Consider the following 13,473-nt stretch of genomic DNA (forward strand, 5'->3'; position numbering starts at 1 on the left):
ATTCCATGATCTCGCCATCACGGTTGACAACTCCATTGTGTCCTCCTCCCAGAGCGCTAAGAACCTTGGTGTGATCCTGGACAACACCCTGTCGTTCTCAACCAACATCAAGGCGGTGGCCCGTTCCTGTAGGTTCATGCTCTACAACATCCGCAGAGTACGACCCTGCCTCACACAGGAAGCGGCGCAGGTGCTAATCCAGGCACTTGTCATCTCCCGTCTGGATTACTGCAACTCGCTGTTGGCTGGGCTCCCTGCCTGTGCCATTAAACCCCTTCAACTCATCCAGAACGCCGCAGCCCGTCTGGTGTTCAACCTTCCCAAGTTCTCTCACGTCACCCCGCTCCTCCGTTCTCTCCACTGGCTTCCAGTTGAAGCTCGCATCCGCTACAAGACCATGGTGCTTGCCTACGGAGCTGTGAGGGGAACGGCACCTCAGTACCTCCAGGCTCTGATCAGGCCCTACACCCAAACAAGGGCACTGCGTTCATCCACCTCTGGCCTGCTCGCCTTCCTACTACTGAGGAAGTACAGCTCCCGCTCAGCCCAGTCAAAACTGTTCGCTGCTCTGGCCCCCCAATGGTGGAACAAACTCCCTCACGACGCCAGGACAGCGGAGTCAATCACCACCTTCCGGAGACACCTGAAACCCCACCTCTTTAAGGAATACCTAGGATAGGATAAGTATTCCTCCCCCCCTTTAAGATTTAGATGCACTATTGTAAAGTGACTGTTCCACTGGATGTCATAAGGTGAATGCACCAATTTGTAAGTCGCTCTGGATAAGAGCGTCTGCTAAATGACTTAAATGTAAATGTAAATGTAAAATGAAATCATTAGTCTCACATACAAACTACTCAACATACAAGATACAGGGGGGGAAATCATTAGTCTCACATACAAACAACTCAACACACAAGATACAGGGGGAAATCATTAGTCTCACATACAAACAACTCAACATACAAGATACAAGGGGGGAAATCATTAGTCTCACATACAAACAACTCAACACACAAGATACAAGGGGGGAAATCATTAGTCTCACATACAAACAACTCAACATACAAGATACATGGGGGGGAAATCATTAGTCTCACATACAAACAACTCAACACACAAGATACAGGGGGGAAATCATTAGTCTCACATAGAAACAACTCAACATACAAGATACAGGGGGGAAATCATTAGTCTCACATACAAACAACTCAACACACAAGATACAGGGGGGAATCATTAGTCTCACGTAGACCCAACTCAACATACAAGATACAAGGGGGAAATCATTAGTCTCACATAGAAACAACTCAACATACAAGATACAGGGGGTAAGTCATTAGTCTCACATACAAACAACTCAACACACAAGATACAGGGGGGGAAATCATTAGTCTCACATAGAAACAACTCAACACACAAGATACAGGGGGGAAATCATTAGTCTCACATACAAACAACTCAACACACAAGATACAGGGGGAAATCATTAGTAGAAACAACTCAACACACAAGATACAGGGGGAAACAACTCACAACTCAACACACAAGATACAGGGGGAAATCATTAGTCTCACATACAAACAACTCAACACACAAGATACAGGGGGAAATCATTAGTCTCACATACAAACAACTCAACATACAAGATACAGGGGGGGAATCATTAGTCTCACATACAAACAACTCAACATACAAGATACAGGGGGGGAAATCATTAGTCTCACATACAAACAACTCAACATACAAGATACAGGGGGAATCATTAGTCTCACATACAAACAACTAAACACACAAGATACAGATACAAAAAGTGGAGCAACAAAAACAAACAAATCATTAAATAAATGATCAGTAAACTTTCAACAAACTTGATTGGACTGGATAGCATTATATTGATGACTGTACCTATGACTGCTGGGAATACCTACTGGGAAACCTTAAAGCAGTGGGATATGGTTTAAGCTGAAATATGTGTGTGTGGTTCTGCAGCTGTTGTACAAATCCCAATTAGTCTTTGGTTGTTGTATCTCTGAAGCAGCTTGTAGTTTACCAGTACATCATGTTTCCATCTCACCTCCAATACGTTGTTCCTCACCGTTCCCCTGTATATCACACCTAAAGACACACCAGATGTGAGTGTGTGTGTATCCGTATTGGTGTCTGTGTGCGTTGTCATGTTAAAACATGTATTTACCTGTAGAAGTAGGAGCAGCCTCTGACTGTGTTGTGGCCAAAGTACTCTTGCGTCTTCTCGTTGCCAAAGTCTTCGAGTGGGTCGGCCCACAGCAGGTCACACATGGGCCCGAAAGCTGGAGGCTCCTTGAACCTGTCCAACTGGATTACAGAGACAATGACAGCACAACAGATGCATTCGCTGTATAGATACAATATATTCCTATCTACACAAGAGACAACCAGAACACAGGGATAACAGAACCTGTTCAACTGTACTAGAGAAAGAAACAGAACACACAGAAATAACAGAGAGAGAGAGAGAGAGAGAGAGAGAGAGAGAGAGAGAGAGAGAGAGAGAGAGAGAGAGAGAGAGAGAGAGAGAGAGAGAGAGAGAGAGAGAGAGAGAGAGAGAGAGAGAGAGAGAGAGAGAGAGAGAGAGAGAGAGAGAGAGAGAGAGAGAGAGAGAGAGAGAGAGAGAGAGAGAGAGAGAGAGAGAGAGAGAGAGAGAGAGAGAGAGAGAGAGAGAGAGAGAGAGAGAGAGAGAGAGAGAGAGAGAGAGAGAGAGAGAGAGAGAGAGAGAGAGAACAGCATGTACTGTACAGGAAGTGGAGTCAAAACAAGGGTTGAATCTCCATGGTAACCAGGGCATTGACAGTGTTTATGTGTTATAGAAAACATTGACAGTACAGTGGGCGTTGTGTCTGAACCTTTTTGATGTCGTCGAGCGTGTGGATCTCTGGCGAGAGCCCTCCATGGACACACAGGAACTGCTGATTCATCAGAGCAGCCAGCGGCAAGCAGTCAAACGCATCCATACACGAGTCATACACCTGCTCAGAGTACTTTATCTTACCTGAGGAGGGGGAGGGGAGAGAGAGGATGGGGGCGGAGTGAAAGGACGGGGGGGGGGACAGAGAGAGAGAAACAGAGAGAGAAACAGAGAGAGAGACAGAGGAGAGAGGGAGAGGGAGAGAGAGAGAGAGAAAGAAAGAAAGAAAGAAAGAAAGAAAGAAAGAAAGAAAGAAAGAAAGAAAAAGAGGGAGGGAGAGAGTGAATCAAAACACCATAGTGAAGTAGCCAAATTATGCTGTGTATGTGTGTGTACTGTACAGTATGTGTGTGTACTGTACAGTATGTGTGTGTACATGTGTACATGTGTACAGTGTGTGTGTGTGTACTGTACAGTATGTGTGTGTACTGTACAGTATGTGTGTGTACTGTACAGTGTGTGTGTGTACTGTACAGTATGTGTGTGTACTGTACAGTATGTGTGTGTACATGTGTACATGTGTACATGTGTACATGTGTACAGTGTGTGTGTACTGTACAGTATGTGTGTGTACTGTACAGTATGTGTGTGTACATGTGTACAGTGTGTGTGTACTGTGCAGTATGTGTGTGTACTGTACAGTATGTGTGTGTATTGTACAGTATGTGTAGGTACATGTGTACAGTGTGTGTGTACTGTACAGTATGTGTGTGTACATGTGTACAGTATGTGTGTGTACTGTACAGTATGTGTGTGTACTGTACAGTATGTGTGTGTACTGTACAGTATGTGTGTGTACTGTACAGTATGTGTGTGTACATGTGTACAGTATGTGTGTGTACTGTACAGTATGTGTATGTACTGTACAGTATGTGTGTGTACTGTACAGTATGTGTGTGTACATGTGGACAGTATGTGTGTGTACTGTACAGTATGTGTGTGTACTGTACAGTATGTGTGTGTACTGTACAGTATGTGTGTGTAGATGTGTACATGTGTACAGTGTGTGTGTGTGTACTGTACAGTATGTGTGTGTACATGTGTACAGTATGTGTGTGTACTGTACAGTATGTGTGTGTACTGTACAGTATGTGTGTGTACATGTGTACATGTGTACAGTGTGTGTGTGTGTACTGTACAGTATGTGTGTGTACTGTACAGTATGTGTGTGTACTGTACAGTATGTGTGTGTACATGTGTACATGTGTACAGTGTGTGTGTGTGTACTGTACAGTGTGTGTGTACAGTATGTGTGTGTACTGTACAGTATGTGTGTGTACTGTACAGTTTGTGTACATGTGTACATGTGTACAGTGTGTGTGTGTGTATGTACAGTGTGTGTGTGTGTGTGTGTGTGTACTGTACAGTGTGTGTGTGTACTGTACAGTGTGTGTGTACTGTACAGTATGTGTGTGTACTGTACAGTATGTGTGTGTACTGTACAGTATGTGTGTGTACATGTGTACATGTGTACAGTGTGTGTGTGTACATGTGTACAGTATGTGTGTGTGTACTGTACAGTATGTGTGTGTACTGTATAGTATGTGTTTGTACATGTGTACAGTATGTGTTTGTACATGTGTACAGTATGTGTGTGTACTGTACAGTATGTGTGTGTACATGTGTACAGTATGTGTGTGTACTGTACAGTATCTGTGTGTACTGTACAGTATGTGTGTGTACATGTGTACATGTGTACAGTGTGTGTGTGTACTGTACAGTGTGTGTGTGTATTGTACAGTATGTGTGTGTACTGTACAGTATGTGTGTGTACTGTACAGTATGTGTGTGTACATGTGTACATGTGTACAGTGTGTGTGTGTACTGTACAGTGTGTGTGTGTACTGTACAGTATGTGTGTGTACTGTACAGTATGTGTGTGTACATGTGTACATGTGTACATGTGTACAGTGTGTGTGTACTGTACAGTATGTGTGTGTACATGTGTACAGTATGTGTGTGTACTGTACAGTATGTGTGTGTACTGTACAGTGTGTGTGTACTGTGCAGTATGTGTGTACTGTACAGTATGTGTGTGTACTGTACAGTATGTGTGTGTGTACTGTACAGTATGTGTGTGTACATGTGTACAGTATGTGTGTGTACTGTACAGTATGTGTGTGTACTGTACAGTATGTGTTTGTACATGTGTACAGTATGTGTGTGTACTGTACAGTATGTGTGTGTACTGTACAGTATGTGTGTGTACATGTGTACATGTGTACAGTGTGTGTGTGTGTACTGTACAGTATGTGTGTGTACTGTACAGTATGTGTGTGTACTGTACAGTATGTGTGTGTACTGTATAGTATGTGTGTGTACTGTACAGTATGTGTTTGTACATGTGTACAGTATGTGTGTGTACTGTACAGTATCTGTGTGTACTGTACAGTATGTGTGTGTACATGTGTACATGTGCACAGTGTGTGTGTGTGTACTGTACAGTATGTGTGTGTACTGTACAGTATGTGTGTGTACTGTACAGTGTGTGTGTGTACTGTACAGTATGTGTGTGTACTGTACAGTATGTGTGTGTACATGTGTACATGTGTACAGTGTGTGTGTACTGTACAGTATGTGTGTGTACATGTGTACAGTATGTGTGTGTACTGTACAGTGTGTGTGTACTGTGCAGTATGTGTGTACTGTACAGTATGTGTGTGTACTGTACAGTATGTGTGTGTGTACTGTACAGAATGTGTGTGTACATGTGTACAGTATGTGTGTGTACTGTACAGTATGTGTGTGTACTGTACAGTATGTGTGTGTACTGTACAGTATGTGTGTGTACATGTGTACATGTGTACAGTGTGTGTGTGTGTACTGTACAGTATGTGTGTGTACTGTACAGTATGTGTGTGTACTGTACAGTATGTGTGTGTACTGTACAGTGTGTGTGTGTACTGTACAGTATGTGTGTGTACTGTACAGTATGTGTGTGTACATGTGTACAGTATGTGTGTGTACTGTACAGTATGTGTGTGTACTGTACAGTATGTGTGTGTACATGTGTACAGTGTGTGTGTACTGTACAGTATGTGTGTGTACATGTGTACAGTATGTGTGTGTACTGTACAGTATGTGTGTGTACTGTACAGTATGTGTGTGTACTGTACAGTATGTGTGTGTACTGTACAGTATGTGTGTGTACATGTGTACAGTATGTGTGTGTACTGTACAGTATGTGTGTGTACTGTACAGTATGTGGGTGTACTGTACAGTATGTGGGTGTACTGTACAGTATGTGTGTGTACATGTGTACAGTATGTGTGTGTACTGTACAGTATGTGTGTGTACATGTGTACAGTATGTGTGTGTACATGTGTACAGTATGTGTGTGTACTGTACAGTATGTGTGTGTACATGTGTACAGTATGTGTGTGTACTGTACAGTATGTGTGTGTACTGTACAGTATGTGTGTGTACATGTGTACATGTGTACATGTGTACTGTACAGTGTGTGTGTGTACTGTACAGTATGTGTGTACTGTATGTGTGTACATGTGTACATGTGTACAGTGTGTACTGTACTGTACAGTATGTGTGTGTGTACATGTGTACATGTGTACAGTGTGTGTGTGTACTGTACAGTATGTGTGTGTACATGTGTACAGTATGTGTGTGTACTGTACAGTATGTGTGTGTACTGTACAGTATGTGTGTGTACATGTGTACATGTGTACAGTGTGTGTGTGTACTGTACAGTATGTGTGTGTACATGTGTACAGTGTGTGTGTACTGTACAGTATGTGTGTGTACTGTACAGTATGTGTGTGTACTGTACAGTATGTGTGTGTACTGTACAGTATGTGTGTGTACATGTGTACAGTATGTGTGTGTACTGTACAGTATGTGTGTGTACTGTACAGTATGTGTGTGTACATGTGTACATGTGTACAGTGTGTGTGTGTACTGTACAGTGTGTGTGTGTGTACTGTACAGTATGTGTGTGTACTGTACAGTATGTGTGTGTACTGTACAGTATGTGTGTGTACATGTGTACAGTATGTGTGTGTACTGTACAGTATGTGTGTGTACATGTGTACAGTATGTGTGTGTACTGTACAGTATGTGTGTGTACATGTGTACAGTATGTGTGTGTACTGTACAGTATGTGTGTGTACTGTACAGTATGTGTGTGTACTGTACAGTATGTGTGTGTACAGTACTAGTGTGCATATGTATATCTGATATGTTTGTCAGAGAGATTATTACTGTAGAGAGGGATCATCAATACCATTTCATCAGCCTCTCTCTCTCTCTCCCTCTCTCATTCTGCCTCTCTCTCTCTCTCTCTCTCTCTCTCTCTCTCTCTCTCTCTCTCTCTCTCTCTCTCTCTCTCTCTCTCTCTCTCTCTCTCTCTCTCTCTCACACACACAGCAGATGGTAATTGAGGGCGCACACTATTCGCCATAAGCATCAGGGGAAATTAGACTCCTCGTCCCCTGGCCAATCACACACAGCAGACTACGTCCCTGGGCCAATCATTAAGGGCCAAATTAATTTCCTTCTAATCACCTGTTCTCTGACGGGGAGAGACAGAGAGGAGGATGGATGGATGAGAGAGATGGAACAACGGAGAAGCTAGGACGCTAGTATTAAGGGAGGGGAGGAAAGAGAACACACCCACTGGACACACACTGGTTGAATCAAAGTTTCTACTTCATTTCAATGAAATTATGTTGAACCAACGTGGAATACACTCTTAGAAAAAAAGTGCTATCTAGAACCTAACATTGTTGAGGCTCCCGAGTGGCGCAGCGGTCTAAAGTACTGCATCTCAGTGCTAGAGGCGTCACTACAGATCCTGGTTCATTTCCAGGCTGCATCACAAACGTCTGTGATTGGGAGTCCCATAGGGTGGGGCACAACAGCCCAGCGTCATCCGGGTTAGGGTTTGACCAGGGTAGGCCGTCATTGTAAATAAGAATTTGTTCTTAACTGACTTGTCTAGTTAAATAAAGGTTAAATAAAACAGTCAAAAATGTCCCCATTGAAGAACCCTTTAGGTTCCAGGAAGAACCCTCTCCACAGAGGGTTCTACATGGAACCTAAAAGGGTTCTACCTAAAACCAAAAATGGTTCTAACTGGAACCAAAAAGGTATCTCCTATGGGGATAGTCAAATACTTTGAATTGAAGTCTGTGCTCAGTGGGCAAATACTCACATTCAGTTTTGAAAGTGAAATATTCTGTCAGGTGTCTACATTCATGGTTTCCCCGTAGAAGAAATAACGTCTTCGGGTAGAGGATTTTCAACGACCACAGATACAACACACACTGAGAGAGGAGAGAGAGGACACAGAAAGATCTGTTAGTAACAGTACGGCTCAGAGGAAAAAATGACCAGTTAGCTACTCACTTGATGTCAGGCTTAAAGTCCTAGATTCAAAGCTACCTGGTTAAACACTTCCTAGTATGCAGAAAGTAGTGTGCCTCTACGAAAGTATGCAGTAGCTAGTGTGCACTAGATAGTGTGCCCCTAGAAAATATGCAGTAGGTATTGTGTCCCTAGGTAGTATGCACTAGATAGTGTGGACTAGGTAGTGTGCACTAGATAGTGTGGACTAGACCGTGTGCACTAGATAGTGTGGACTAGACAGTGTGCACTAGATAGTGTGGACTAGGTAGTGTGCACTACATAGTGTGGACTAGGTAGTGTGCACTAGATAGTGTGGACCAGGTAGTGTGGACTAGACAGTGTGCAGGTACTGTAGTGTGCCCTCACCTCAATACTGAAGTAACCCCGGTCCACGTAGTCCCCTAGGAAGAGGTAGCGTGTCGTCGCGGGGGAACCACCTACCTCAAACAGCTTCATCAGGTCAAAGAACTGACCATGGACGTCTCCACACACTGAAACAACAACGTTACTCTCATAGAAGTGGACATAATAGAATCGTCATTTGAAGGAACTCTATGCTTAGACTAACATACAACGTCAAACACAACAATGTTAAACACACAACCTCAGTTCTACATAATCACATTCCTATTACTTTAGTTTCATCTAGTCTCACAATAGATGCCAACCTGAGTATATTACTTTAGTTTCATCTAGTCTCACAATCGATGCCAACCTGAGTATATTACTTTAGTTTCATCTAGTCTCACAATAGATGCCAACCTGAGTATATTACTTTAGTTTCATCTAGACTCACAATAGATGCCAACCTGAGTATATTACTTTAGTTTCATCTAGTCTCACAATAGATGCCAACCTGAGTATATTACTTTAGTTTCATCATAAGGTGAATGCACCAATTTGTAAGTCGCTCTGGATAAGAGCGTCTGCTAAATGACTTAAATGTAAATGTAAATCTAGTCTCACAATAGATGCCAACCTGAGTATAATACTTTAGTTTAATCTAGTCTCACAATAGATGCCAACCTGAGTATAATACTTTAGTTTAATCTAGTCTCACAATAGATGCCAACCTGAGTATATTACATTAGTTTAATCTAGTCTCACAATAGATGCCAACCTGAGTATATTACTTTAGTTTCATCTAGTCTCACAATAGATGCCAACCTGAGTATAATACTTTAGTTTCATCTAGTCTCACAATAGATGCCAACCTGAGTATATTACTTTAGTTTCATCTAGTCTCACAATAGATGCCAACCTGAGTATATTACTTTAGTTTAATCTAGTCTCACAATAGATGCCAACCTGAGTATAATACTTTAGTTTCATCTAGTCTCACAATAGATGCCAACCTGAGTATATTACTTTAGTTTCATCTAGTCTCACAATAGATGCCAACCTGAGTATAATACTTTAGTTTCATCTAGTCTCACAATAGATGCCAACCTGAGTATATTACTTTAGTTTCATCTAGTCTCACAATAGATGCCAACCTGAGTATAATACTTTAGTTTCATCTAGTCTCACAATAGATGCCAACCTGAGTATATTACTTTAGTTTCCTCTAGTCTCACAATAGATGCCAACCTGAGTATAATACTTTAGTTTCATCTAGTCTCACAATAGATGCCAACCTGAGTATATTACTTTAGTTTCATCTAGTCTCACAATAGATGCCAACCTGAGTATAATACTTTAGTTTCATCTAGTCTCACAATAGATGCCAACCTGAGTATAATACTTTAGTTTCATCTAGTCTCACAATAGATGCCAACCTGAGTATATTACTTTAGTTTCATCTAGTCTCACAATAGATGCCAACCTGAGTATATTACTTTAGTTTCATCTAGACTCACAATAGATGCCAACCTGAGTATATTACTTTAGTTTCATCTAGACTCACAATAGATGCCAACCTGAGTATATTACTTTAGTTTCATCTAGTCTCACAATAGATGCCAACCTGAGTATATTACTTTAGTTTCATCATAAGGTGAATGCACCAATTTGTAAGTCGCTCTGGATAAGAGCGTCTGCTAAATGACTTAAATGTAAATGTAAATCTAGTCTCACAATAGATGCCAACCTGAGTATAATACTTTAGTTTAATCTAGTCTCACAATAGATGCCAACCTGAGTATAATACTTTAGTTTAATCTAGTCTCACAATAGATGCCAACCTGAGTATATTACTTTAGTTTAATCTAGTCTCACAATAGATGCCAACCTGAGTATATTACTTTAGTTTCATCTAGTCTCACAATAGATGCCAACCTGAGTATAATACTTTAGTTTCATCTAGTCTCACAATAGATGCCAACCTGAGTATATTACTTTAGTTTCATCTAGTCTCACAATAGATGCCAACCTGAGTATATTACTTTAGTTTAATCTAGTCTCACAATAGATGCCAACCTGAGTATATTACTTTAGTTTCATCTAGTCTCACAATAGATGCCAACCTGAGTATAATACTTTAGTTTCATCTAGTCTCACAATAGATGCCAACCTGAGTATATTACTTTAGTTTCATCTAGTCTCACAATAGATGCCAACCTGAGTATAATACTTTAGTTTCATCTAGTCTCACAATAGATGCCAACCTGAGTATATTACTTTAGTTTCATCTAGTCTCACAATAGATGCCAACCTGAGTATAATACTTTAGTTTCATCTAGTCTCACAATAGATGCCAACCTGAGTATATTACTTTAGTTTCCTCTAGTCTCACAATAGATGCCAACCTGAGTATAATACTTTAGTTTCATCTAGTCTCACAATAGATGCCAACCTGAGTATATTACTTTAGTTTCATCTAGTCTCACAATAGATGCCAACCTGAGTATAATACTTTAGTTTCATCTAGTCTCACAATAGATGCCAACCTGAGTATATTACTTTAGTTTCATCTAGTCTCACAATAGATGCCAACCTGAGTATAATACTTTAGTTTCATCTAGTCTCACAATAGATGCCAACCTGAGTATATTACTTTAGTTTCATCTAGACTCACAATAGATGCCAACCTGAGTATATTACTTTAGTTTCATCTAGTCTCACAATAGATGCCAACCTGAGTATATTACTTTAGTTTCATCATAAGGTGAATGCACCAATTTGTAAGTCGCTCTGGATAAGAGCGTCTGCTAAATGACTTAAATGTAAATGTAAATCTAGTCTCACAATAGATGCCAACCTGAGTATAATACTTTAGTTTAATCTAGTCTCACAATAGATGCCAACCTGAGTATAATACTTTAGTTTAATCTAGTCTCACAATAGATGCCAACCTGAGTATATTACTTTAGTTTAATCTAGTCTCACAATAGATGCCAACCTGAGTATATTACTTTAGTTTCATCTAGTCTCACAATAGATGCCAACCTGAGTATAATACTTTAGTTTCATCTAGTCTCACAATAGATGCCAACCTGAGTATATTACTTTAGTTTCATCTAGTCTCACAATAGATGCCAACCTGAGTATATTACTTTAGTTTAATCTAGTCTCACAATAGATGCCAACCTGAGTATATTACTTTAGTTTCATCTAGTCTCACAATAGATGCCAACCTGAGTATAATACTTTAGTTTCATCTAGTCTCACAATAGATGCCAACCTGAGTATATTACTTTAGTTTAATCTAGTCTCACAATAGATGCCAACCTGAGTATAATACTTTAGTTTCATCTAGTCTCACAATAGATGCCAACCTGAGTATATTACTTTAGTTTCATCTAGTCTCACAATAGATGCCAACCTGAGTATAATACTTTAGTTTCATCTAGTCTCACAATAGATGCCAACCTGAGTATATTACTTTAGTTTCCTCTAGTCTCACAATAGATGCCAACCTGAGTATAATACTTTAGTTTCATCTAGTCTCACAATAGATGCCAACCTGAGTATATTACTTTAGTTTCATCTAGTCTCACAATAGATGCCAACCTGAGTATAATACTTTAGTTTCATCTAGTCTCACAATAGATGCCAACCTGAGTATATTACTTTAGTTTCATCTAGTCTCACAATAGATGCCAACCTGAGTATATTACTTTAGTTTCATCTAGTCTCACAATAGATGCCAACCTGAGTATAATACTTTAGTTTCATCTAGTCTCACAATAGATGCCAACCTGAGTATATTACTTTAGTTTCATCTAGTCTTACAATAGATGCCAACCTGAGTATATTACTTTAGTTTCATCTAGTCTCACAATAGATGCCAACCTGAGTATATTACTTTAGTTCCATCTAGTCTTACAATAGATGCCAACCTGAGTATAATACTTTAGTTTCATCTAGTCTTACAATAGATTACAACCTGAATATATTCCAACCAGTCTCTGGAAGTGACAACAAAGCAGAAAGATAAACATCAACCCTTTCTCATATTTTTCAAGTAATTTCCATGAAAATGTAAATTGTCACATAAGAAAAGCTCTACTCTGACAGTGGCACAACCCCCACTACACTCACTCGTTTCTGTCATATGTTCCTACAGAACAAACAGCATAGAGCGTTAGGGAGAAGCGTAATGGCTGCTGTCTGTCTGTGTGTGAAGCCTGCCTCCCAGCCTGCCTCCCAGCCTGCCTCCGAGCCTGCCTCCCAGCCTGCCTCCCAGCCTGCCTACCACCTCTTCTCTCTGGGGACTAGCAGTTACTGTGAAAACCATAGAGTAGCTAGCTACTGTCTCTTCTCTCACTGTGTTTGTGGGATGTGTGCTATCAAGGAATTATCTTACAGCTACCGTTTCCATGGAGAAAGACACACACCAAAGCTATCCAGTAGATACACAAGTCAAAACTAAAACAGAGCTTTTCCGCTGGTAGTTTTAATGTAGGCAGCGGCACAAGACCATTCTCTCTTTCTCCCCTTTCATTGTCCCTCTCTCTATTTATCTGCCAAACCATCTTCTGTTCCTCTGTCAGCATCTCTCTACCTCCCGTCCCCCTTTCCCATCACTCTCTCAATTCAATTCAGTTCACCATATTATTGGCAAGGAGATTGTTCTGCTATTATTGAGAATATCTAGAGGCGATTAATTCCATTAAGTGACATTCGGCACAACAGTTATGATTAAGCCAGAAACAATTACTCATTATGGAAGATGTACATTCATTTGACTTGTAATCTCTCTTTAACCCTCCCTCCCCCTCTCT

The 13,473-nt window shown here is 40.7% G+C and overlaps 1 protein-coding gene across 1 annotated transcript in view; it reads right to left on the reverse strand.

Moving 5' to 3' along the window:
* Positions 1-2,193: 2,193 nt before the first annotated feature.
* Positions 2,194-13,473, reverse strand: part of LOC124010636 (serine/threonine-protein phosphatase 2B catalytic subunit alpha isoform-like) — a 50,540-nt gene continuing 39,260 nt past the window's right edge. The window contains exons 3-6 of the mRNA XM_046323307.1: positions 8,675-8,799; positions 8,115-8,226; positions 2,886-3,031; positions 2,194-2,337 (exon numbers count right to left, since the gene is read on the reverse strand). Of these exons, the coding sequence (XP_046179263.1) occupies positions 2,194-2,337; positions 2,886-3,031; positions 8,115-8,226; positions 8,675-8,799 (527 nt within the window). The remainder of the gene's footprint in view (positions 2,338-2,885; positions 3,032-8,114; positions 8,227-8,674; positions 8,800-13,473) is intronic.

This window comes from Oncorhynchus gorbuscha, linkage group LG23, assembly GCF_021184085.1.
Source record: "Oncorhynchus gorbuscha isolate QuinsamMale2020 ecotype Even-year linkage group LG23, OgorEven_v1.0, whole genome shotgun sequence".
In the NCBI taxonomy this organism is placed as follows: Eukaryota; Metazoa; Chordata; class Actinopteri; order Salmoniformes; family Salmonidae; genus Oncorhynchus; species Oncorhynchus gorbuscha.